Source organism: Orbicella franksi, chromosome 2, assembly GCF_964199315.1.
Source record: "Orbicella franksi chromosome 2, jaOrbFran1.1, whole genome shotgun sequence".
NCBI lineage: Eukaryota > Metazoa > Cnidaria > Anthozoa > Scleractinia > Merulinidae > Orbicella > Orbicella franksi.
In genome coordinates this window covers 22,738,289-22,765,385 of record NC_138146.1, presented here as the reverse complement: position 1 = coordinate 22,765,385, position 27,097 = coordinate 22,738,289, and the positions used below count along the sequence as shown (strand labels likewise).

The window sequence follows — 27,097 nt, the reverse complement described above, 5'->3', positions numbered from 1 at the left end:
TTTGAAATCAAGAACCTCTCAATCGGGGTCTAGTAAGAAAGGGAAAAAAAGTACAACAAAATTATCTAAAAAGTAAATATCCAGGAGTAAAGTTTCGTGTTGGTTAAACGAAGACTCCATTTCTAAATGAGAAGAGGATACCTTATTGACCTGAGTTAAGTCCGGGGCTTGACCGAAAATTAGTTCAGTGCTCCAAGAACTTAGTGTCTTTCAGAGATGGCACTGAGGATAACGTAATTGCTTTACTCGACAACTTTCAAATTCTCAAATGGCAATTACAGCTAGTGAATAATTGTTGGAATAGATGTGACAAGCAATGTTTGAGAACTAAACCCAAACTTGAACTGGTTATCTGATTTGATAACAACTGGCGATTGTGCGCGCCAATTGCAACTTGACACCGTGAACAATCAGCAAAAAATTAGTTATAAAAACCTCTCAGGGTCCATGGTTTACTCTTTTCGTGTACGTTGTTTTCCACCTTTATATTTTAAAGAAAAAAGAAACGAAATGTAGTTGCAATTTAATTATAATGTGTTCTTCTGGCCGGGTTTCATTTATCCCGATTTCATCTCGCTTATTTTGCATGCTAATTTTTTTCGACACCTGATAAATATTTCGATAGAGCTTTGTAATGGAATTTTTATATTTATTGAAGCGCTACATATACCATAATTTTTAAAATAAATCTTAATAGTAATTTATCATTAATAAAAGGTGAAATATCCATCTCTAAATTATGGAAAATTTCGCGCTGCGGCGAAAGAAAAATAAACGTTTCGATTAGATTTTAACGGAGGAATGATCAATAATCAAAGAGAAAAAGTTTCGTTGAATATATTTCAACTTTAATTAAGGGCATTGGTAAAAACAGTGCCACATCCTCAAATTACATGCCAAATTTATCATTTAACGATGTTATCATACATTGATAGCTTGGAATATACCAAGTTTTTTAACGCCACACATACGTAACGTAAACCCACGTTTCTACCTTTACCGTTTTTTTATTTTTCGTTTTCTCTAGCAATGCATGCACATGGCGCTTAGCATTCCCCGCAAAAATAGCAAACGTTTGCGCGCCTGAACAACTACATTGCACTTGTGTTTGAACAGAAAGGCAACATGTTGCGAAACTGTACGAAACAATAGCTTCCAAGAAACTGCTTTATAAAAAAAAAAAGTCAAAAGCTGAAGTAGCGGTTTTTAAATTTGCTGTGAGACCATTCACAGTCATTTCCAGATTCTTACCAGAAAATCCTTCGTTGCCTCTCAGATCAGCTTCTAAAGTCAACTTGCCTGACACAAGGTGATGCCACGTATTAATGCTGATATTAATATTGTGTGTCGTACCGAACTACCAAATGACAGAATGATCCCTAAGGCGATAAAAATTTCCATTTTTATTGTATTCCTATGTCAACTGATCTTAAAATCGATAATATGCGTTTGTCAGAACAAATCACTTAAAAGGCTATAACCCAACCGTGGTCAGGAGAACCTAATGCAAAAGCCCAACCGGCTGATGATATAAGGACGGGCTGAAAGAACAATCAAGTTTGTTTCTTTGTTCAACAGTACTACAACGTCAACAAAGTATTTGTAGACTTTCCAAACTTTCGGCTGGATCATTACATACTTCTTCTACTTTTTGGTTCATTGTGTTTCATTTAGAGTTCTCGTTAAAGGATTTTCTGCAGGTGTTTTTGTTGTTGCTCTCCCCAGTGTCTCTCTCCACCCAGTGCCTCTATCCACCCAGGCGAACTTAATGCTGGGGGTAACCCTGCGATGGACTAGCATCCCATCCAGGGGGAGTAGAAATACCCCTAGTCGCTTCATGCTACTGAAACCGGGATAAGCACCGGCCTGATGGGCCACTTTGCTCGTATGCAGACTTTACCTACCTTACATGATTGACTAATCAGGTGGTACTATCATTCGAGTCCAGATTCTTGCCTGTATCGCCCTTTTGGCTGCTGAATTCTGGCTGGCCGTATTGAGTCTGGCTTTGCACGATAACTTCTACAAAGTACCCAATTTTCGACCGAAAGGAAAATCAAGTTCCTTTGTCTCTTTAACGTGTTAATAATAACTGAGTTTATCTGAAACGTGGCATAAGGGTCGTCAGCTTTGGACCGCATCTGCTGTCTTATAATTTTGTCACTCTTATTTAAATATAGATGCTCTAGTTTCGTGCATGAATTATTATTATTCAAACCAACGGCTGCGTTGACCAGAGTAGCTGGAATATTGCTCACTCTTTTCCCTACCTGGCACTTGAAATACAAGTAACAAGTCATGACTGGCGTATAGCCTCCTTTAAAACACTTATACGAACAAGGGAACATGATCATTTATATATCCAAAACGAACAGGGAATTTGTTTTGATTTAATTTAAAGGAACAGGTGATATATATCTCTACCATTAACGGGAGCGTGGCGAAATATACTAGGGAACAATGTTAATAATTTGTTAACGGGAACACGGGAGAAAATGAAAACATTTTAAGGGATCAAGAGAACATTTTTTACTAAGAACATTTTTCCTCTCGCCCCCCTTTCCCCGCTTTACTCCTCATACCGATTTCACCTTAGGAGATCCTCTGATCTGACGAGAGTTTAAAAACTCATGATGTTAGAAATAATATATGGGCTCATTAGCGGTTTTGCCAACCAGAAATTAATGTTTTGGTTTTGAAAGTCAGTATCTCCTTCAGTATTACTTCCAAAACGGGCCAGAACATTCCCCAATTACGTAACTTTACAAGCTCTTTATAATTATATGGTCGATCGGCGCAATTTGCATCTAAGCTGTATGCGAAGGAGGTAAAAGTAAACAATTCCGTCACCAAAAATATATTTAATAGTATTTTTGCTCATTTTCTTCCATGCCGTCTAATAACCTTAAAACAATGCCAAATTGCATATCAGTTTGCCGAGAGCGATAAATTTTCGCGCCCAATGTTTACTCGTAAAATAATGCGACATTCAAGACCACGCCGTTGTACTTAAGAATTTTCGGCATTTTTTAGTCGTGTAGGGGTAATTATATGTTGTAAGGCACTTTATCGCAACTTCCTTTCTTTTATTGAATGATTCGAAATTCTGATTTTTTATTAGATACACATTTTTCGTAGCGAATTCGTTCACAGAAACATCACAAACGTCCCTGAGAGCATTTTCACTTACAACTCATCCGAGCTAGTACATAATGATTTCATATATGTGTTCAATAAGTGGAGAACTCTCTGCGCTACGGTGTCAACCATGCTCGCAAAATGCTGGATAATCTTAGCTTTGCAGTTGATGCTGCTGCTGTATAAGTCATAACACGTGTTAACTTTCCCAGCATCTTCGCATATCTGATGATCCTTTGCCAGCAAAGTTACATAGTAGCGTACGCACTTCTTGTGCACTGTCACGGCACACTCGTCAAAACTGTCGAACTCTGTTAAAGAAATTAGAACACTGTTAGAGCGGTTTTCAATTGAGTGTCGTAAAACCAAAACCAAAGTAATCACTCTGGCCAATCAAGGAGGACACCGACAATTCAGTGAACCAATCTAAACTCCAAGTAATTACATGTAGCTGACTGTGTGCGAACGAGTCACAACTGCTTTTGGTACGTCTTACTTCTGATTGGATGAAAAAGTGGCGCGAGTTTCTTTAAGCCAGTCGTGTAGCTTAAAAGAGTGGAACGTGCAAAACTAACACTCAAATAAAAATCTCTCTATTCATTTTTAGACTCAATCGTTCGCTTGTTAATTTGTTTGTTGGTTAATAATAATAATAAAAATAATAATAATAATAGCAATTTTTTTTTAAATTTTTTTTAATAATAATAATAATGTTTATTAGTGGCTTATAAAAAATTACAACTGTAAAAATTCTTAGGACAATATATATGTCAGGGAAATACTAACTTACAAACGAATTACAAATTACACTCATTCTTTACAACCCTTATAAATTTGTCTGTTATCATTTGTCGAAAAAATTTAAATAAGAATAGTAAAAAATACTCTACACATTTAAATGGCAAAAGCTCTACTTTAAAAATACACTGTAGCTAATAATAATAGCAATAGTAATAATAATAATAACAATAATAATAATAATAGTAATAACAATAATAATAATAACTTTATTTACGCGCGTGCACGTGCTAACGAGACTTAGCATTGCTGCTAATTGGGGACACCTAAAACGAGTTACAATTATCAGGACTATGTATAAATTAATTTTTTAAACATATAATTATTTACAAGATAAAAACCTAGCTATCGAAAAAAAAAATTACAAAAGTAAATAAAGTTACAAATAAAGTTGATTTCAGTGATTTCTGCTGACTATGGGAGTCGGAGTCTCTATATAACAAGAAAGCAAAATCGAGTGAAAAGTAAAGTTGAACAAAGACACATTCTTTGCTCAACTAAATAATAGGAAAATTTCTAAATTCTGAGATTTATTTGCATAAGTTGAGTTAGACCAAAACATATCACCATGAGATTATGAAGTTATAAAGTGGGCATACAGGCGACCCCCCAATTCGATGTCGATATTTTTAAATACATAATTACACAGCCTCTTTAGATATAAAAAACGGAATATTCTTAAGCAAACTATATGAGCAAAGACTCCAAATGATCTTATACTTAGATATGCAGAATCATGACAAAAATTGACAGAAATTGCTGAACATTTATCATACCAACATCGTCCAGGTTACGATGAGTTTTTGCAACATCTGTTGACAAGAAAAAGAGCGAAGTCAACTTAACATATTACATATCTAAAATATTATCAGCTGAAAATGTACCCAAAAATAACTCCGAATGAAACAAATTGCTCTACTGGTCATTTACATGTATGTGTAAAGTAAGGTCAATAAAAGTGCTCTTTTATACGAAGTAAGCCCGGGGAGTTACTCCCTTATATGGCCTATATAGGTATGTGCGGCCCTAAAGGGTATGGCTTTTCAGCCATTTTGATCATAAATAGAGTATCGGTTTTGGTGATTTTGGCCATTTTGGTCATAAATAGGGCATGGTTTTTGCACTGTAGTCTTGAATTGGGTATATTTCTTAGAAGAAGCTACTTTTTCATCGGTATCGATAAGACCATCAACAAGCGCCCTTCATAACATATCTTAAGGGCAGCTTTGCCAGCCGCAACGGTCTTAAATAGGGTATCGAATTTTTGGTCAGCTCATAAATAGGGTAGCAAAATTGGCAGATTTTAGTCATAAATAGAGTAACGGTTTTGAAAAGTAGGCCGCATACCCCCACCCATCTTTTCTGGGAGTAATCCCCCCCTCCCTTCCAAACTGAGAAACATGACTACATGTTTGTTTGTTTTTTTTTTCCTGGAAGAAATGTTGAAACACGTAATTTCTAGCTAATAGCTAGTCTTTGGAAAAGACAAAATATTATTTTCAAGGGATACTAATTGAAGACGCTGCTTTTGATACGGTCGTCTCCACTGTTGTTGTTGTATTTTGGCAGTTTTGTCTAATGCAAATCAGAAAAAAATGGGAAATAAAGTACTGTTGCCGTGTTGCTATGTATAATCTTACACTGAATGAATATTATTTTAATTCTGTATACAAGATAAAAATTATTCATTCATATACACACCACTATTTGAAAATCGGAAGGTAAAGATTCTCGAGAGTAACGTCACATAGTCTGAAATGGGGCAACAAACAGCCCAAGCTAAAAGCTCTATTAACGAAAAAGATGTTAAAAGGTAACAACCAATATCAAGTTATATACACCTGTACAAAAATCACGACTTGTAAACTGATGATCATGACTTATCCAGACTATACGCGGTGTATATATTTCAGAAAAAAGTTCAAACCTGAATCTTGTACAACACTCTTCAGTGTACTGTAATCAATGTCCGTGCAGGTTCCTAAGATGTTATCCATCATTGCAATTTGTAACATCCAGTAACGCAACTTTTCAATGAGTTCACCTCCACATTTGGGTTCACTGGCAACACATGTGACCAATTTCTAGAAAGAAAACGTAACTGAATTGTGATGAGGAAATATAAACGATACGAACGGTATAAAGCATAGTTGACATCTGCCGTTTTCTGACTATTTCCAAGATGAAATAGAGGCGAAGAGATTAATAAATACTTACAAGCATTTTGAGAAGCTAAACAGAATTTTCAGTGCATTTGCAAAATCTAATGATCTTAATCTGAGATATTCAAGGCCTAGGATTGAAAATGTTTAGGGCAGGCGTAGTTAGTACAGGGGACTGGTTATCAAACCCGGTAAACTTTATAGCGCAAAAAAATAGCGTACTCTCCGAGGTTGAAATGACCCGTCACGTGATTCTGACCTTGCACACATCAAAATAATATGGCGGACACAGTGGACGACCTTTTCCTGTCTGGTGATAATTTCGTCAAGGTGCGTCAAGATATGGTCCACATGGAAATACATTTCTGCACATTCATTGACCTGTGCTGTCTTCTCTGGAAATCTTTTTACATATTGCATACAGAAAGATAACTTCCCAGACCCAGTTTCAGTTTGTGTAGCTTAAATCATGACTCACATTAAAACGTTTTCACAAGACAAAACTATTTAACAGTAAATTTAAAGAATGAGATAATACTTAGGGAAAGACCATGATTCTAATATGCTGTAGAGGGAGAGGGGATGGAAAGTTTTCACCTTCAAGCAACTCTCTTTTTTTTCCTTGGTAGGTACTGCTAAAACTTTTCTTTCAGAAAAAATTTTTGGAAAGGTTTTCTGCTTGTGCAGACAAAAATGTCTCAAAATTTTTCTCTGTCCCTGCAAAAAATAATGTTCTATCCCTTATATCTTTCACTACTATTGATGACATATAAAGCATGTTCCCTGGAATTTTAAAGTAAGAATTATAGCAATTTAGTATGAGTGACGTGATCCTTTGCTTTGCGTTTGTCCTTTCTACCCCAGGTGTTGCCACTCTGACACGACACTGTCCTCTAACTATGGGGCAGGGAAGCAAACATTTGCCTCAAAGAATGTTCCATTGCAAGCAAAAGTTTAAGTGTTCTCTGGCTGGTATCGACCAACCGTGACCGCCCAACGAATCAAAGTTACCCAATAATAAACATAGGTGACATTGCCTTAATAGAGATCAAGCTGGCTCAAGCTGTCGCCAAACCATGAATCTGGTCGTCGTAATACTTTGGATGTATTCGTGCATGCAAATGTTTAGTATATTGAAATATTTTGACAGATAAGTCCTTTTTGTTCAGTTTTTCCTCATGGCTTTTGTGCTGTAACGTGAAGAACTGACAATGAACATTAAATAATGAGTATCTTTCATGGAACCTTAACCTCTTTTCTCGTCATACCTGCATCCTGAAGCAGTGGCCCCCTTCGCCTGTGGAAGTAGCATCTAGAGCATCTTGATAAACTGCTTTGCAACGGTTCAGCAAAACAATATGACATTGATCCGCCATTGCTGCAGTTGCCAAAACAACTGACACGAAGAACAAACTGTAAGCTGTTGAGCAATATCTAGCCATTTTGAAATTAAAAACCTCTCAATCGGGGTCTAGTATGAAAGGGAAAAAAAGTACAACAAAATTATCTCAAAAGTAAATATCCAAGAATGAAGTTTCGTGTTGATTAAACTAAGACTCCATTTCTAAATGAGCAGAGATAATTTTGACCGAAAATTAGTTCAGTGCTCCAAGACCTCTTTCAGACATAGCACTGAGGTTTACGTAATTGCTTCACTCGACAACTTTTAAATTCTCAAATGGCAACTATAGCCAGTGAGTAATTGTTGGAATAGATGTGACAAGCAATGTTTGAGAACTGGTTATCCGATTTGATAACAACTGGACATCGTGAACAATCAGGAAAAAATTAGTTGTAACAACCTCTCAGGGTCCACGTTTTGCTCTTTTCGTGTACGTTGTTTTCCACCCTTATATAGTACAAAGAAAAAAGAAAATAAATGTTTTTGCAATTTAATTATAGTGTTTTCTCCTGGCCGAGTTTCATTTATCCTGATTGATTGCATGTCGCTCATTTTGAATGCTTATTTTTTCCACACCTGATAAATATTTCCATAGAACTTTGTAATGGAAATTTTGGATTTATTGAAGCGCGATATATACGATTTTAACGGAGGAATAATCAATAATCAAAGAGAAAAAGTTTCGTCGAAAATATTTCAATTTGAATTAAAGGCAGTGGTTAAAACAGTGCCGCATCCTCAAATTACATGCCAAATTTATCATTTAACGATGTTATCGAGTATTGATAGCTAGGAATACACCACGTTTTCTAAAGCCACACTTATATAACGTAAACCTACGTTTCTACCTTTACCGTGTTTTATTTTTCGTTTTCTCTAGCAATGCATGCACATGGCGCTTAGCATTCCCCGCAAAAAAATTGCAAACGTCTGAACTTCTGAAACAACTACTTTGCACTTGTGTTTAAATAGGAAGGCAACACGTTGCTAAACTGGGTGAAAACTATGGCTTCTAAGAAACTGCTTAATAAAAAAGTATGCGCCAAAAGCTGAAGTAGCAGTTTGTAAATTTGTGAGACTATTCACAGTCATTTCCAGATTCTTACCAGAAAATCCTTCGTTGCCTCTCAGATCAGCTTCTAAAGTCAACTTGCCTGGCACAAAATGATGCCACGTATTAATGCTGATATTAATATTGTGTGTCGTACCGAACTACCAAATGAGAGAATGATCCCTAAGGCGATAAAAATTTCCATTTTTATTGTATTCCTATGTCAACTGATCTTAAAATCAATAATATGCGTTTGTCAGAACAAATCACTTAAAAGGCTATCGCCCAACCTGTTCAGGAGAACCTAATGCAAAAGCTCAAGCGGCTGATGATATAAGGACGGGCTGAAAGAACAATCAAGTTAGTTTCTTTGTTCAACAGTACTACGACGTCAACAAAGTATTTGTAGAATTTCCAAACTTTCGGCTGGATTATTACCTACTTCTTCTAATTTTTCGTTCATTTTGTTTCCTGCAGGCCAGTGTTCACTATAAAGGATTTTCTGCAGTTGTTTTTGTTGTTGTCCTCTCGTGTTTGTATAGAAAGAAACTGCGATGCCGATGAATTTTGCATTTAATTTTTAGTGCAAGATTGACAAATCAGGTGGCCATTCGAGTCATTCGAGTCCAGATTCTTACCTGTATCGCCCTTTTGGCTGCTGAATTCTGGCTGACCGTATTGAGTCTGGCTTGGCACGATGATACTAAGAACATTTTTCTTCTCGCCCACCCCACCACCTCCCCCCACCCCTAGCCCCCTGCACGCCTCATGCGAATTCCACCCTAAGAGATCCTCTGAACTGACGTGAGTTTAAAAACTCAAGATGTTAGAAATAATGTATGGGCTGATTAGCGGTTTTGCTGATGAGAAATGTTTCGGTGTTACTTCCAAAAAGGGTCAGAACATTCCCCAATTACTAAATTTTACAAGCTCTTTATAATTATATGGTCGGAGCAATTTGTATCTAAGCTGTATGCGAAGGAGGTAAAAGAAAACAGTTACGTCACCAAAGATGTATTTAACAGTATTTTTGCTGATTTTCTTCCATGCCTTCTAATAACCTTAAAACAATACCAAATTGCGTATCACTTTGCCGAGAGCGATAAATTTTCGCGCCAAATGTTTTCTCATAAAATAATACCACATTCGAGAACATGCCGTTGTATTTAAGAATTTTCAGTATTTTTTAGTAGTAGTAATTACATGATATACGACACTTTATCGCCACGTCCTTTCTTTTATTGAATGATTCTAAATCTTGATTTTTTACTAGATACACAGTTTTCGTTGCGACTTCGTTCACAGAAACATCACAAACGTCCCTGAAAGTATTTTCACAACTCATCCGAGCTAGTACATAATGATTTCATATATGTCATCAATAGGTCGAGAACTCTCTGCGCTACGTTTTCAACTATGCTCGCAAAATGCTGGATAATCTTAGCTTTGCAGTTGATGCTGCTGCTGTATAAGTCATAACACGTGTTTAGTTTCCCAGCGTCTTCGCATATCTGATGATCCTTTGCCAGCAAAGTTACGTAGTAACGTACGCACTTCTTATGCACTGTCACAGCACACTCTTCAAAACTGTCGAACTCTGTTAAAAAAAAAATTAGAACATTGTTAGAACGGTTTTCAATTGAGTGTCGTAAAACCAAAACCGAAGTAATCACTCTGGCCAATCACGGAGGACACGGACAATCTAGTGAACCAATCTAAACTCCAAGTAATTTCATGTTGCTAACGAGAAGCGCGGAAAAACGTGTGCTAACGGGTCACAATTGGTTTTAGCACTATGAACAAATTAACTTTTTAAATATTATAATTATTTATAAGATAAAAGCTTGTCTATCAAAATAAAAGCACAAAAGTGAATGACGTTGCATATAAAGTTAACTAAGTTAAAGTTAACTAAAATGAAGAAAGTAGTCAGGCCAGCCAGCTATTTCTGCCGACTATGGGAGTCGGAGGTCTCTACATAACAAGAGAGCAAAATCGAATGAAAAGTAAAAGTAATCTTACATTCAAAATTGCGAGACACATTCTTTGCTCAACCTAATCATAGGAAAATTTCCAAATTCTGAGGTTTAATGGCATAAGTTGAATTAGACCAAGATATATCACCATGAGATTACAAAGTTATAAAGGGGGGATACATGCGCTTCCCCAATTCGATGTGGATATTTTTAATTACATAATTATACAGCCTTTTTAGATGATACAAAACTGAATATTTTTAAGCAAACTATATGAGCGACGACTCAAAATGATCTTATAATTAGATATGCAGAATCGTGACAAAAATTGACAGAAATTGCTGAACGTCTATCTTACCAACATCGTCCAGGTTACGATGAGTTTTTGCAACATCTGTTGACAAGCAAAAGAGTTAAGAAAACTTAACAAGGTCAAAATTATTATCAGCTAAAAAGTGTGCCCACACATTACTCTGAATGAAACAAATTGCTCCACTGGTCATGTACATGTATGTGTGATGTACGGTTAAGAAAGGTACTTTTTTATATGAAGTAAGAGACCCCAACCGAGAAACATAAGTATACATGTTTGTTGTTTTTTTTCCTGGAAGAAATTTTCAAACACGCAAAATCTAGCTAATAGCTTTTGTCTGGAAAAGACGAAATGTTATTTTCGGGGGATACAAATTAAAGACGCTGCTGGTGCGGTCGTCTGTTATTGCGGTATTTTGGCTGTTTTAAATTTGTTTAATACAAATGAGAAAAAATGGGAAATGAAGTACTGTTGCCGTGTTGCTATGTATAATTACTAGATTGTAAATAATGGAGCTGAGAGAAATAATAAATAAATTCAAAAAAATAAAAAGATGATGAAAAAAATTCATTTCAAAAGAACGTAAATAAGGCTACTTTTTTGGTGTTGCAATCCCAATGGACCTTTTGTTTTCCCATAACCGACCACGTGATATTCTCTACAGAATTGTTGCTTTATCCATCTAAAAATTACTCGTTCATATACACACCACTATTTGAAAATTTGAAAGCAAGAATTCTCACGAGTATCATCACATTGTCTGAAATTAAGGAACAAACCGCCCAAGATAAAATGGTCTAGATCTATTAAAGAAAAATATGTTAAAAGATAACAACTAATATAAAGTTATATACCTGTACAAAAATCACGGCTTGTAAACTGATGATCATGACTTAATTATCCAAACTATATACGGTGTATATATTTCAGAAAAAATGTTCAAACCTGAATCTTGTACAACACTCTTCAGTGTACTGTAATCAATACCCGTGCAGGTTCCTAAGATGTTATCCATCATTGCAATTTGTAACATCCAGTAACGGAACTTCTCAATCAGTTCACCTCCACATTTGGGTTCACTGGCAACACATGTGACCATTTTCTTGAAAAACAAAACGTAATTAGATTGTCATTAGGAAATATAAACGATACGAATAGTATAAAACATAGTTGACATCTGCCGTTTTCCGATTATTTCTAAGATGAAATAGGGTCCAAGAGATTAATAAATACTTACAAGCATCTTGTTGAGCTAAAAAAAAGTCGTTAGTGCAGTTGCAATAACTAATGGTCAGATATTTAAGGCCCAATATATAGTAAAGGGGAATGGTTATCAAACCAGGTGAAACAATGACGTGCTCTCCGAGATTGAAATGACCCATCATGTGACTCTGCACACATCAAAACAACACGGCGGACACAGTGGACGACCTTTTCCTGTTTGGTGATGATTGCGAAGCGATTTTGGCCCTTTTACAAAACGATGAAGCAATCGAGGAGCAATTTGCAGCAACAGTTGGCAATGTAAGTGCAATGTCTGTGAAATTGTCTGTGATCGCATGCAGCGATCGAAAAGAGCCACGCGTCTATTCGGTTCACGATATAAAATAACAACAAACACGACATAGACAAGGAGGCTAGTCCAAAGTTCATCCTTCCGAGATATTATCGAGCTAGACAACAAAACCAGACGTAAATGCTTGAAACTAAGCTTAGAGGTGGACTATATTGCGAACTGATCGTGAAAACAGTTAGATCTATCATATCAGCAGGATCATTTACAAAGTTATGTTTCTTATTGTAAGTCGTAAGTCAACACTAAGGCAATTTGCTGTTGTCATCGTCATAGGCTCAATCGGCAGATGTTGTTTGCAGCGACTGTGGAAAGCAATATAAGACAAGAGGGGGCTACCAAAGTCACAGGGCTGCTAAACGCAATCCTACTGAAAACGAGAGACAGGAACAGGCGACTCTAACACCGAACTTTCTTGCTGAAATAGTGCACAACGCTATACGAAACGGAAACAAAACCGAGGCTTTCGCCTCAAGTCTGAGGAATGAGTTGAACTTGTACAGATACGAACAACCTTATGAAGGTACTGAAGAATTCTCTGAGCTGAAAACAATATTTGAAGGATATTTGAAAAATGGAGATACTTAAGATTTATCTTAAGTATTATGCACAAGTTCCGTTGAACTCTACAAAGTCTCTTACAGGATTATCCCGAAATGCTGCAACATTATTAGCAACTAAGGTGGCTGATAGTGTGCTAGCATACTGCAAGCGTATGAAGTTCTCCACTAACAGCAACATTGATCAACCCTCAGAAACTGTATTGTCAGAGAAAGAGATGGCTGGTCTTCAGTGTGTGGGAGGTTATGTATTGCACAATCTGCAGAGGCACGTAAAAGCAGCAACAACCGAAAGCCAGCAGGCTATGGCTATCGTGAAAGCTGGAAAATTGGAAGCTGTGTGTTTTGGTGTCAAGTCTGAGCCGTGGAGGTCTTTGGTATATAAGTGAGCCAACACAAAAGATTTTCATCAAACCAGAACATTATTTTAGACAGTGTACTTCCATGTTTAGTTTGCGAAGGATATATGTCCACATACATTTCTGCACATGCATTGACCTGTGCTGTCTTCTCTTAAAATCTATTTACATATTGTATGCAGAAAGATAACTCCCAAAACTGAGACCCTCTGTCCCTGCAAAAGAATAATGGTCTATCTCTTATATCTTCCACTAACATTGATAACATCTAAAGCAAACCCTGGAATTTTAAAGTAAGAATTAATTAATTTTCCTTTTTTTCCTGCATGGTAATTTAGTATCAGTGACCTGATCCCATGCTTCGGGTTTGTCCTTTCTACCCCAGGTGTTGCCACTCTGACACAACACTGTCCTCTAATTATAGGGAAGGAAAGCAAAAATTGGACTGAAAGATTGTTTCATTGTAAGCAAAAGTTTAACTGAGTATTCCATGGCTGGTATCGAATAACCGTGACCGCCCCACAAATCAAAGTTACCTAACACTAAACAAAGGCGACATCGCCTTAATAGAGATCAAGCTGGTTCAAGCTGTCGCCAAACCATGAATCTGGACGTCGATACATTTTGGAAATATTCGTGCATGCAATTGTTTAGTATGCTGAAATATTTGACAGATAAGTCCTTTTTGTTCAGTTTTTGTTTTTAATTCTCATGACTTTTGTGCTGTAAAGTGAAGAAAACAGTGAATCAATCAATCAATCAATCAATCAATTTTTATTTAAACACGAAAATCATTTTTATCTATCTTCAAACAGCTGGCTCATTCAGGGATAGTTCTATCCATGAAAGATACTCATCAAATGATGGCTATCTTTCATGGAACCTTAAAAGTGCCTATGAAGTAAAAAATAATTGCTGCTTTTTTCAAAGTCTTTTCAAAGTAAAGAGGAATGGCGTTTTCCTCTTTGGGATATCGTTTTTCGGTTTGGAAATATTCACGTTTTTGTATTATGCAAATGAGGAAAGTCATGACGTCATAGGTGGTTCCACCAAAACAGCACAACACTCAATCGAGAATAACTCTAGAAATATTAAAGCAGTATTCTTTGAACTTGTACCAGCAATGTACATCACAAACGAAACAGAATGACACCTACTATGTTGTTGCCGTGGCAACATTCTTGGCTCCAGTCTCTTTCTGTGAAAAAACAAATATCCCCATTTGTAACCTTTCAAAGTGGGACAGAGGGTCTTGCTCGGAACACACATGGTTCTCATATTGTCTTGACTCTCCCCATTAGATTGTTGGGAGTGGATGATCCTTGTTTAAGATAAAATCTGGGAATTTTAGTCTTAATTAAAACAGAACCAGAAGCATAACTGTTGTCATGGCAACGGCATGACGGATGTTATTTTGTTCCTTTTGTGATTTTCATTTCTGGTGCCAAGTTTAAAGAACACTACTTTAATAATTCTAGAGTTATTCACGATTGAGTGTTGTGCTGTTTTAGTGGAACCACCTACTGTGACGTTATCACTTTCCTCATTTGCATAATACAAAAACGTAAATATCTCTAAAACAAAAAAAGATATTCCAGAAAGGACAATGCCATTCTTCTTTACTTTGAAAAGCCTTTCAAATAGGCGCAATTATTTTTTACTTCATAGGCACTTTAACCTCTTTTCTCGTCATACCTGCACCCTGAAGCAGTGGCCCCCTTCGCCTGTAGAAGTAGCATCTAGAGCATCTTGGTAAACTGCTCTGCAACGGTTCAGCAAAACAATCTGACATCGATTCGCCATTGCAGTTGCCAAAACAACTGACACGAAGAACAAACTGTAAGCTGTTGAGCAATATCTAGCCATTTTGAAATTAAAAACCTCTCAATCGGGGTCTAGTAAGAAAGAGAAAAAGTACAACAAAATTATCTAAAAAGTAAATATCCCAGAAAAAAGTTTGCTGATACCAAGACTCCATTTCTAAATGAGAAGAGATAATTTTGACCGAAAATTAGTTCAGTGCTCTAAGAACTTAGTGTCCTTCAGACGTGGCACTGAGGTTTACGTAATTGCTTTACTCGACAACTTTTAAAATCTCAAATGGCAATTACAGCTAGTGATTAATTGTCGGAATAGATGTCACAAGCAATGTTTGAAAACCAAACACAAATTCGAACTGGTTATCTGATTTCATAACAAGTGGCAACTGTGCACGCCAATCAGAAAAAAAATAGCTGTAAAAAGCTCTCAGAAGTCCATGTTTTACTCTTTTCGTGTACGTCGTTTTCCACCTTTATAGTTCAAAGAAAAAAGAAAAGAAATGTTTTTGCAATTTAATTGTATTGTTCTGTTTTGGCTGGGTTTCATTTATCCTGATTTTATCTCGCTTATTTTTCTTGCTAATTTTTTCCACACGATAAATATTTCGATAGAGCTTTGTAATGGAAATTTTGGATTTATCGAAGCGCTATATGTACGATAACTTTTGAAATAAATCTTAATAATAATTTATCATTAATAAAGGATGAAAATATCCATCTCTAAATTATGAAAGAGTTCTCGCTATGGCGAAAGAGAGGTAAACGTTTCGATTAGATTTTGACGGAGGAATGATCAATAATCAAAGAGAAAAAGTTTCGTTGAAAATATTTCAACTTGAATTAAAGGCATTTGTTAAAACAGTGCCGCATCCTCAAATTACATTCCAAATTTATCATTTAACGATGTTATCGAGTATTGATAGCTAGGAATATACCGCGTTTTTTAACGCCACACATATATAACGTAAACCCACGTTTCAACTTTTACCGTTTTCTAGTTTTCGTTTTCTCTAGCAGTGCATGCACATCGCGCTAAGCATTCCCGGTAATAAAATAGCAAACGTTTGCGCGCCTGAAACAACTACTTTGTACTTGTGTTTGAATAGAAAGGCAACACGTTGCGAAACTGAATGAAAACAATGGCTTCTAAGAAACTGCTTTATAAAAAAGAATGCACCAAAAGCTGAAGTAGCAGTTTGTAAATTTGTGAGACTATTCACAGTCATTTCCAGATCCTTACCTGTAAATCCTTCGTTGCCTCTCAGATCAGCTTCTAAGGTCAACTTGCCTGACACAAGGTGATGCCACGTATTAATGCTGATATTAATATTGTGTGTCCTACCCAGCTACCAAAGGACAGAATGATCACTAAGGCAATAAAAATTTCCATTTTTAGCATATTCCTATCTCACCTGATCTTAAAATCAAAAATCCGTGTTTGTCAGAATAATTCACTTAAAAGGCTATCGCTCACCCAAGGTCAAAAGAACCTAATGCAAAAGCCCAAGCAGCTGATGATATAATATAAGGACTGGCTGAAAGAACAATCAGGTTTGTTTCTTTGTTCAACAGCACTACAACGTCAACAAAGTATTTGTAGACTTTCCAACTATCGGTTGGATTATTACCTACTTCTTCTACTTTTTGGTTCATTGTGTTTCATTTAGTGTTCTTGTTGAAGGATTTTCTGCAGGTGTTTTTGTTGTTGCCCTCCCCAGTGTCTCTCCCCACCCAGTGCCTCTATCCACCCAGGCGAACTTAATCCTGGGGGTAACCCTGCGATGGACTAGCATCCCATTCAGGGGGGAGTAGAAATACCCCTAGTCGCTTCATGCTACTGAAACCGGGATAAGCACCGGCCTGCTACAACTTCAACAAAGTATTTGTAGACTTTCCAACTATCGGTTGGATTATTACCTACTTCTTCCTACTTTTTGGTTCATTGTGTTTCATTTAGTGTTCTCATTAAAGGATTTTCCGCAGGTGTTTTTGCCCTTTCGTGTTTGTATAGAAAGAAACTGCGATGCCGATGATTGTTACATTTAATTCTTTGTACAAGAGGCGCGGTGGCCTCATGGTTAGTGCGCTCGTCTCCGAATCGAGCGGTCCGTGTTCGAGCCCTGGCCAGGGGCATTACGTTGTGTTCTTGGGCAAGACGCTTGACTCTCCGGCTGTGCCTCTCTCCACCCAGGTGTATAAATGGGTACTGGCAAACTTAAAGCTGGGGGTGTTCCTGCGATGGACTAGCATCCCATCCAGGGGATTAGAAGTACTCCTAGTCACTTCATACTACAGAAACCGGGATAAGCGCGGCCTGATGGGCCACTTGGCTCGTGCGCAGTCTTACCTTACAAGATTGACCAATCAGGTGGTCATTCGAGTCATTCGAGTCCAGATTCTTACCTGTATCGCCCTTTTGGCTGCTGAATTCTGGCTGACCGTACTGAGTCTGGCTTGGCACGATGACCTCTACAAAGTATCCAATGTATATATCGGAGACGCCAAAGCGAAAAGAGTTGCTACTGGTGAGAAGATTTTCCTGTCGCAGTCAAATTCTATGATATCTCATGAATATCTCATCAATATCAGAATCAATACTGAAGGTTTGCTGAGGTAATTCACACAATGGGCTATCTTCGATTCATTCACGGTCAATTGTTTTTGGGATCAGGTATCCGATTGACAAAAGGGCTGATGAGCCACCAATTTTGACCGAAAGGAAACTCAAGTTCCTTTGTCTTTTTAACGTGTTAATAATAACTGAGTTTACCTGAAACGTGGCATAAGGGTCCTCAGCTTTGGCCGCATCCGCTGTCTTTTAATAATTTCACTCTTATTTAAATACAGATGCGTTAGTTTCGTGCATGAATTATTATTCAAACCAACGCCTGCTTTGACCAGAGTAGCTGGAGTATTTATCGCTCTTTTCCATACCTGACACTTGAAATTCTTTTTTCTTTCTTTTCTTTTGAAGCCTAAAAACAATTGAAAACGCGGTGTTCTTTAGAAACCAAAAGATTAACAGGGGAAAACCAATATAATATGGATACAAATATAATCTCGATTCAGGTGATCGCACATATATGGCAAAATTTAATTTGCCTTAAGAGGAGGAAATAAAACAAAGTAACAAAACAAGCGAACAAGGAAGATGTATGTATCTAAATGAGAAATGTAATAACAGTGTGAGATAACTTCCGTCACGATCCCACGCAGCTTGTGTGCAAAAGTCGATCACATTTTCTCTATCTTTCTTTTTTGCTTGAATGAATCAAGTAGATTTTGTTTTAAAGCACCAAAGACTTGGGATTCTCAACGGCGGTCCCTTGAAATGGGGTGGGGAGGTATTTCAGCTATCAAAATGATTAGCCACTTTTTCCAGTTCTCCGTAGACAAATGGCTGGCGTAGTTTTTGATCTCACACAACTGATTTTTATTTTTTAGTAATATCTGTTCTTGATGAAGGCGAGTGTAGTGCGAGTTGAGCTAGTTTGCTTTTAAAAATTGTCGAAATCGCCATTTTCTGTCCAATCTCTAAAGGCTTAAAATTTAGCATCCTCCTCCAAAAAATACCCTAGCTACATGCTTGAATATGTTCTGGAGCGTACCATTGCTGCCTGTCAAAGTTGTATACTACCATTGGTTCGTACGCTCAACGGTCGAACTTAAAATAAGAACCAAGTCATCCGTCCTTGGATGCCCAACACCGCCTAAACAATGCCCCCTAAACTCCGCGTTTGATAATTCGCCTCCACATGCAGTACAACTAGTTGGGCAAATCCCGTTACCATTAGTCTATAAATTGAATTTAGGCGCCAAATTAAGCAAGGGTGGTTGGTTAGTTGACGTTAAGATGGTTGGTCAGTTGGTAGGCTGGCAGGCTGGCTGGCTGGCTGGCTGGCTGGCTGGCTGGCTGGCTGTCTGGCTGGTTGTTTGTTTGTTTGGTTGGTTTGTTGGTTATTTAGGTGGCTGACTGGTTGGCTGTTTAGTTGTTGCTTTCTTACCTGCCTTTTGACTACTCTACTTTCTTGACTGAATAACCAAAAGCCCGACAGCATCGAAAATTTTTTATTTATTACATGTTTTATTGTTATTTGTGGCTAGTTGGCTAAATACATGATATATCTCTCATGCGTCAAGCGATCTACTATTAACTGTTTATATCGAGCAGCGAAAAGGTACATGTCTGAATATGACCGAATAAAGATTGTGCTTAATATACCATTTTAGTTTCCACAAATCTCAAGCTTTTGTTTAAATTGCCAGTGACATATAATCTTAATTTACTAAGACCGTTACATTGGTGATTTTCCGTCTTAAATTAAGACATTGTCAATTTGATATACATATAATATACTGACACATACATGCATCAGGCAATGTGAAAAGTCGCAGTACAGGTACCATTTAATTTACCTCTTCTAATTTACTATTAAGCTACCATATTTCTCTTACATAACGTAAGTAATAAAGTAAGTAATCGACTTTTCTTTAATGTCTTAAACCTGCTTTCTTCTCCCTTGGGTATTGTTGGATGATTTTAGGGGGCCTCGATGGAAGTGCTGAAATCTCAGTTATTAGTTAAGTTTTCAACCATTGCAGGTCTCTTACGTATATTCCTTTACGAATCTAAAAATTATCACGAAATCAAATCATCGCTAAGTTTCCTTGATTTATGAATTGCCCCTCTCGGTTCCTCTAAAACTTGATTAGTTTGCTTAGGATGTAATTTCGATGACTAAACCTTCCGACAAAAAGTTCGGTGGACTAGGACCCCCGTATTAAAGAAAGAATATGTTAAAAGTTTGTTTGTGTTCAGACTATAAACGTGTATCGTACACGTCATCAGAGTCACTGGTCTTCTCCTTGGAAAGATGGCGAAAATAACCCTTGATGCCTCCTCGGTTTGGATCGCGTTCAAGAGTTGAGGACCCGGGCCACTGCTTTATCTTCTTCGTAGGAATTCGGCGATTTCCCGTTTTCCTGCATCTGATAAGGAGGTCTTTGAGGCCTTTGCGAAAGTTTTCGTTGAAAATGAGATATATGCACGGATTGATAGCACTGTTGGCATGGGATGGCACGAAAAGTGTCAAGGTCAGAGATATGGGCCAGCAGAGAATCTTTTCGTAGGAGAACGCAGTCGTCAAAGACACCACGTGAGTTGGAAGCCAACAAAACGCAAAAAGAAGCACGACTGTGACAAGCATCTTTATCACAGTGACGTTTTGATGCTCAATGCGAATCTGTGACATGTTTTCCCCAAAAGCCTGCCGCCTCTTCAGAACGCGAATAATTAGAGAGTACAGGGCAGCCATCAAAAAGAGAGGGATGACGTACATGAAGATAAACCTTGTTACCGTCTCGTACTGGTACATCCTGAAGTTCTTTGCCCCGTCATCCATGACCCAAACACCATGACAATGATGCCTCCCGTCTTCCTTTAGAAGTGTTTTATACTTGATAAGGTACGTCGACATCAGGAGAGATGCAAGCAACCACAGTGAAACCACAGCCAGTTTAACCTTCCTTCTAGAAAGGGGTTCCCTTAAGACGTGAACGATCGCCAAGTATCTGTCAACAGAGATCGCTGCCAGAGTGAAAACAGATGCTGCCAACGAGAGATTATTGAGAAAGTGTAGAATTTTGCAGCTGATGTCGCCAAGTAATCCCCCGAACCAGAGGGGCCCATTATGAAAATAAATCACCGTCAGTGGTACAGCAATGAGAGCATCCATTATGTCAGCTGTTGCCATGGAGATGATGAAAAAATTGAAGGCCACTTTTCGAATTCTCCTCTTTGTTTTGGCTATCAAAATTATGGCACAGTTCCCGAAGAGGGCAATAATAAACACAACAGCATAAGCGACGGTTAAACCCAGTTTGGTAGCAATGTTTCGTGAGGCTAGTGTACAGGAAAGGGTAACGTTCCCACCGGTTGATGAAGAGATGTTCATTTCTGCAATACAAAATAAACTGAAGTTAAAGTACATTATTCAAATGTGATTTTGTGGCATGTAACTTGGTTCATAATTGTCACTCTCGAAACACGGTTCGAAATTATTGAGACAGACCTCCTTCCGGTAATTTCCTTTGGAGGACAGACAAGAAATATGTCTCTGACATGCAAATTTGACCCTGCTAGTGAGCCACAATTCTTTCAACATTTTGACCTGTCACAGTTTACTCTGGTTGAGGTAAAAAAAAAGACACACAGCCGTGGGTAAATAACCGAAACAATTAGCAGATTAACAAATATAGATACATATTCTTTTGTGGCGTCTTACAAATTCGTGCTGGCTCCACCACCTTTTATAGCCCCCCTGCATACAGCCACTTCCCGGAGACACATTCTAATGGCGTTGTTTTCTTTATATCACGCCAGTCGTTCAAAATAATTGGTCTCGAATTTGTTCAAATGAAACTGTCACAGTCATGCCTCTCAGGGTATCAGACTTCGACTAATTTGTCTCCCTTTGATATATCTTACATAGTAACAATAGTGTTATTTTTTTAAGGCACAAAATATATGATGAATATAAAAGTTTTGATCTTTTTTAGGAGAATAAATGAATCCTTTACCTACTTCTAACAATTTAGGTTACAAAATGAAATTTTCATTAGTGTAGAGGCCGAGTGAACCATTTTTGGACAAGCTGTATCATTTTTTATTACTAAAATCTTGATCTTTATAAAACAGAATTACATAACAGATTTTTTTTTGTCTAGTTAAAATAACATTATTTTACAACTTAAGTCTAAGATTTGAAAAGGAATTCTTTTTTAGGATTTTTGGCAGTTTAACGTGTACGAGACGACAGAACAAGGGCTTGAGTCGAGAGTTCGAGGGCAGCTACCATAGATCCTCAACTTGCGTCAGTAAAGCACTGACTCTATTAATTCTCATTGTACCTATCTGTTTTCCCACCCTGGTGTACAAACGAGTATCGGAAACTCAGGAAACCTAACACATTCAAACATTTGGGTGGGAAAGTGTGGGTCGCCCAAACCCAGGCACTTCATTCAACAGAAACATGTCCATGTGGGTAATCAATTCAGCTTCTCAGATCTTCTCGGATTTAAACGCAAAAAAATGGTGAAATGTGAAATCATGGGCAACATTTGTTATAGTAATTCAGTACATCTCACCCTCTTGACAAGGTAAATATCGCTGAAACGAATATACGTACGCTATACGCATTGTACGCGTTGAAATAATGGCAAACAGGAACTAGTCAGTATGTACAGTGGCCGTTTAACGAAAACAAATTGTCACTCGAGTACACGACCACCGCTAGTCAATAGCCGATAGCGTCAAGCGTTGTGAAAGAACAACAACCTTGTTTTTAGTTACAGAAAATTAACTTTCGTTTCTTAGAGCTTAGAAATTTTGCTTTTAAATAATAATTTTGACACAGAAAAAATTTCTTACCGAGAAAAAATCACACCAGCGTCTTCAACTGTTTCTCTAGCCAAATTGAATAGAGTCTCACTCCATTGTGCATCAGGGAGGAAATGCGATTTTTCAGAAGAAAAGGAAAGCTTTATAATTAATCTTAATTAAGAATGTGTAATAACAATGAATTTAATTAGGAAGAAAGAAATAGAAACAGCACATGAAAAGAAAACCGAACATATGAATAATGCCTTGCCGCTGCCGGTCAATCCCCGGCCGCTATTATTGCTTTTTATTTCACATGAAACTTGAAAACTAATTCTTCTTTTTGTTTCTAGTGTTTGAAACTTTTTCGTGCAAGATGTAATCAACACATTTACAAAGCATTACCACGTTTCAAAGTAATGACTCATTTGGGAACGAAGAGCACTACTAGTACTTTAAAAAGTGGTTTTTGCTCGCACAACTAATTACAATTTTTTGCGTCGTTCCTTTAGTATGTTTATTGGACTTTTTTCATATAATTAAACTTTTCGAATTTAGTCACGATGTAGGTAAAAGTCGTTGCGCACTTGAATAAAGGCTGCAAACCGTAACACGTTTTTAATTCTGGGCAAACATTCCAGTAGGAAGTGGAAATTGTCGTAAGTTATGACCTCTTCTCCGTGACTTAAAAGTAATTCATTAAATATTAACTTCAGGGAATAGACCGCAACACTTTTTATGATAGCAATTTTTTTCCCCAAAGGAAAATAAAACAGGGGTATATGTGTCCGCGGTAACGGAAACTTTAAATCAAAATGCAATTTTTAGAGAGTTTTTTTTACCGACTAATACAACTTCTAAAAGGAATTATTCAATAAAACTTATTTCTAGAGTAGTTCAGAAGAGATTCCAGTTGCTTTTGACTAAATTGTGGACATTCAGCACGCGAACTTTTAAGAGCAGTCGAGTTACTTAGAGAATAATGAATTACTGAGAAAATCTTTTTGTAAAATTATACATTAATCTTTTTTTTTTTTTTGAAAAACGCTGTTGGTGTTGCATGCTGGCTGCATATTAATATATTGCGCTTTTTAGATGACATTTTCTACATCAGTACACACACAGTACATACGGAGATCGAGAAAGTTCGAAATATCAGTTTCGCTGTGAAAGTAATAGAAGATGTAATTCAATTTAGATGGTTTTCCTTTGTCATTTTCTTTCAAAATTAAAATGACAATCAGTTTGCCAACTGAAAACAAAAGGACGGTGAAAACTGCACTGGCATAACACGAGAAAGCGTAAACTTTGATAAGAAAGCACGTCATCGTTTACGTGTGTCGCTGTTCACTTTATTTTATGATATTTAATTTCCTTTTATTGGCGACTGAATCAACTGTAGAACAACACCTCTGAGTTTGACAAGTCAGTCTCCTTTGAATATAATTCATATTGAGAAACTTTTATGGTCTTTATACAGGTTTGTCATTGAATAGATGGTATTTCCCAGAAAGTAGGTTCTTTTCAAAGACTGCTTAAGGCGTGCTTTATAATCCAGCTATCTGACACGTATAAATAGGAGACAAGCGTTATATACAATGCATTAACGAATGTAAACCAAATTGCGGAAGACGACAAAACCCTTGACCTAAATTTAGACAATTCAATATGTCTTCCTGTATGTAATATGGTATAACAACAACATATATTGCTGGCAACTAATTAACGCAACAGAATTTAATTTTCCTGACTTCTCCCTCCCCTCCCTTCAAACCAATTTAAAGAAAAAGAAAAGAAAGCCAAGCCTTTTAATTATCAATGAAGTATTTTACATGTGTGTATGTATTCCAGTTCCTTACATTAAAAGGACAGTGTATTTTTCGCCATATTTTAAGCCAAAATAAAATTGTCAAACACATAGACAAAATATGTCAAAATTGTTCCTGTTAAGGCGTCAAAGCGACCATGAAAGAAAACGGGTGGAATAAATACCCTTTGTGGACTTAAAGTGCACATAGAATTAATTAATTCATAAGCAAAGCTAACATTTTGACTGGGCTTTCAAACTTCGTTCTCAGCTCTTTTTTCACCTCAAATGAGACTGACTGACGGACTGACTAAAACTTAAAAGATATTGCTTCGGATCGATATCGATGGTTCAGAGCATTAAAGCTTTTTGAAACACCACAATTCCAACAGGTTCCAACAAGTTCCAACAGGTCATGTCATTAACATGACTGAATACTTTCCTGCATCAATGTGCCCATTTACCACGGTAAGTTTTTTACAAAACTTGGGACTTACACAACGAATCGTTTCTTCGAAAGTAATTCTAACACGATAAATATTTCATCGAGAAAAAATGTTTAATTATTTCAAACACACGGTTTAGATTTAAGAAATCTCACTGATAGTTTATCCTGACTTTGAATAGGTACGAGGAACACTGGATGGGAGATAGTGTCCTTGGTTTCTCTTCTTGATAGTTTGATCATGTCAACAGAGAACAGAACCCCAAAACAAAAACTAGCATTTTGCTATATAGTAAGTAAGAACGATTTTTTTTGAGAAATCACAATTAAACCTATTTGGCATAATTTCGAAAAAGAGACATAAATAAAGCTGTGACGTTAGTACAATTCGTTGCTTATGCTCAGTGATTAATTAAAATATTTTGATTTTCTTTTCCTGTTCATGCGTTTTTTGAAGCGAACAAAAACAGTTTTTCGCGAAATTGAGATAACACTTTTTAGAGTCCCCAACTAGATTTTTAAACCATGCGACTTGTGTTTGTTAATGAAGATTTACTGTCCATCTTAGGCTCTCTGAAATTGATTATATAAGTTATTAGGTTTCATTCAAAAGTTATTTCTTACAATACAAACGTTTCTTTCCATGTTAGTTGAAATAAACTGTTGTGATGTACATAAAAGCAATATTTCATAGTTGACTAGATTCTTTATTATTCTATTGGCTAATATCATGTATGGTGGTCATTTTTGGAAACAACAGAGTCCAAGGGTTCAAGTTCAATAAGTTCATTTATTCACTCTACAGTATTTCTGTTATAATAAAGTGTTTTTAGTTACAAAAACAAAAGCAAGAGAAAACAAATGCAAAACTACATTTGACAAGAAAGAAGTGTGCAGGCAATGGCCAAAGGAGCCAAAGGAGCCAAAGTTCTCTATAGTGCAGTGCCACAGTGAAATTACTGAGGAAGAGAAGAAAATGTACAAAATATGTACGTTCAGTCAAAGCAGGGTTGAGAATTAACGTAATGTCGTCTTAAGGTCTTAAGTTAACGGGCAAGTCGTTTGTCTGAACAAACTTACTCGACAAGAGTCAAGCTTTAGCTCACCTGCAATCCGTCTCTTACTTTTGCAATGAACTTACTTTTGGTGGGAAAGATGCTTTTCTCAGCTACCAGTAAACTGTCAGAACCTGCTTGCCTTTCGATTCTGTGATAAAACAACACATTTCTAAATTATGTCAACAACCGAAATTTGACAGGATTATGCAAAATGCCCACACTAAAAATGTTTAAGACTTTAATCTGGCATTCAAATTCGATAACAGCGTTCCTCAAATTAATTTGTCCTCCAGCATTTCTCTTTTTGTTTCATATATGCTATTTTTCAAATCTTCAAGTTGTTACCTTTTTTTGGAGATTTGATTACAATCGACTGAAACTTGTCTACTAGGCAAAAATTTGCATTTAAGAGTTGTATTTTTAGTAAAACGCGAGAACAAAAGGCAACACCACAGTTATGAACGGGTGCAGAAAATTAAACCCAAGCAACTAATAGAAATTCTAAATGGGAAAAATGTGAAGGTGAAACGTATGGTACTTGGACTAGCTAATATGCTGAAGACTTTTCTCTACGATTTTCTTTCATCATAGCATCCTTTTGTTCCGAATAATATCAAGCTATTATCTACCTCTATCAGCGTGAATTCTCAGTAATCAAAAAATGTTCAGAGTCTCTTCTAGCTCAATGAGCTAGCTCATCTTACTAAATCTCCCGGTCGAAAAAGTGACCAGAAAGGAGAGCGAATTAAGAAGAGCCAAGATAGGTAAGCATTTTGTTGAGTCAACATCAGTTATTAAAATGTTCCATTCAGTCAATCAATCAGTTAATCAATCATCCGCTAGACACGTAATGAGTTAAAAGCTTGTTCAAAATGCCTACGTGCTCATCCAAATGTGTAACTGAGGAACTGCTTTATCTTCTTTTTCATCAGCAAGACTTGCGCACGTAGACATATTGTTCCACTTTCGGCTCAGGTAACCAGTGGGATCAACTGGTCAGTGCCTGTTTTGCAGTAGTTTGTCACATGATACGTCATGTAGGCTCTCTGGGTGGAAAGAGCAGGGGCGACGTTAAGGGTATGGTTCTATGGTTCTTTGGTTTGAAAATTCATAACGTTGTCTCGTCTGGTCGAAACGGGGATATCTTGTTTCTAAAGGTAAACCAGGAGAACGTACTTTTATACACCGAATACAAATATGGCGGACTGACTCGATCGGCGCACGGGACGAGTCGCATGAAAGCGAGGCTAGTCAGGC

At 37.0% G+C, this 27,097-nt stretch overlaps 3 protein-coding genes and 1 pseudogene across 4 annotated transcripts; 1 reads left to right on the top strand and 3 right to left on the bottom strand.

Moving 5' to 3' along the window:
- Positions 1–3,186: 3,186 nt before the first annotated feature.
- On the bottom strand, positions 3,187–7,663 carry LOC145471831 (uncharacterized). The gene is made up of 4 exons (XM_081454884.1): positions 7,367–7,663; positions 5,864–6,020; positions 4,713–4,748; positions 3,187–3,449 (listed from the first exon to the last, which is right to left on the bottom strand). Exons 1-4 carry the CDS (start codon positions 7,538–7,540, stop codon positions 3,187–3,189), a joined length of 630 nt encoding a protein of 209 aa, XP_081311010.1. The 5' UTR covers positions 7,541–7,663.
- A 2,061-nt stretch (positions 7,664–9,724) lies between these two features.
- On the bottom strand, positions 9,725–17,662 carry LOC145478732 (uncharacterized). Of its 2 annotated transcripts, XM_081456845.1 has the most exons (5): positions 16,393–17,662; positions 15,028–15,227; positions 11,786–11,942; positions 10,886–10,921; positions 9,725–10,148 (listed from the first exon to the last, which is right to left on the bottom strand). In XM_081456845.1, the coding sequence occupies exons 2-5, from the start codon at positions 15,196–15,198 to the stop codon at positions 9,886–9,888; spliced, it is 627 nt and encodes a 208-aa protein (XP_081312971.1). In that variant the 5' UTR covers positions 15,199–15,227; positions 16,393–17,662; the 3' UTR covers positions 9,725–9,885. The 2 variants fall into 2 exon arrangements, with proteins under 2 accessions (XP_081312971.1, XP_081312970.1); XM_081456844.1 differs by lacking the exon at positions 16,393–17,662 and having other exon boundaries at positions 15,028–15,530.
- LOC145480107 (uncharacterized) lies at positions 12,245–14,015 on the top strand (annotated as a pseudogene).
- A 1,914-nt stretch (positions 17,663–19,576) lies between the features above and the next one.
- On the bottom strand, positions 19,577–21,658 carry LOC145478723 (galanin receptor 2a-like). The gene has a single exon (XM_081456829.1). It carries the CDS (start codon positions 21,140–21,142, stop codon positions 19,973–19,975), a length of 1,170 nt encoding a protein of 389 aa, XP_081312955.1. The 5' UTR covers positions 21,143–21,658; the 3' UTR covers positions 19,577–19,972.
- Positions 21,659–27,097: the final 5,439 nt, after the last annotated feature.

Coding starts and splice junctions, on each gene's coding strand:
- LOC145471831 (XM_081454884.1), bottom strand. CDS start 7,540: ATGGCTAGATATTGCTCAACAGCTTACAGTTTGTTCTTCGTGTCAGTT. Junction 6,021..7,366: donor GCCACTGCTTCAGGATGCAG/GTATGACGAGAA, acceptor TTTTCTTTCTAG/AAATTGGTCACATGTGTTGC. Junction 3,450..4,712: donor TCGTAACCTGGACGATGTTG/GTATGATAAATG, acceptor TTTCTTTAACAG/AGTTCGACAGTTTTGACGAG.
- LOC145478732 (XM_081456845.1), bottom strand. CDS start 15,198: ATGGCTAGATATTGCTCAACAGCTTACAGTTTGTTCTTCGTGTCAGTT. Junction 10,922..11,785: donor GAGTGTTGTACAAGATTCAG/GTTTGAACATTT, acceptor GCTTGTCAACAG/ATGTTGCAAAAACTCATCGT. Junction 10,149..10,885: donor TCGTAACCTGGACGATGTTG/GTAAGATAGACG, acceptor TTTTTTTAACAG/AGTTCGACAGTTTTGAAGAG.
- LOC145478723 (XM_081456829.1), bottom strand. CDS start 21,142: ATGTACTTTAACTTCAGTTTATTTTGTATTGCAGAAATGAACATCTCT.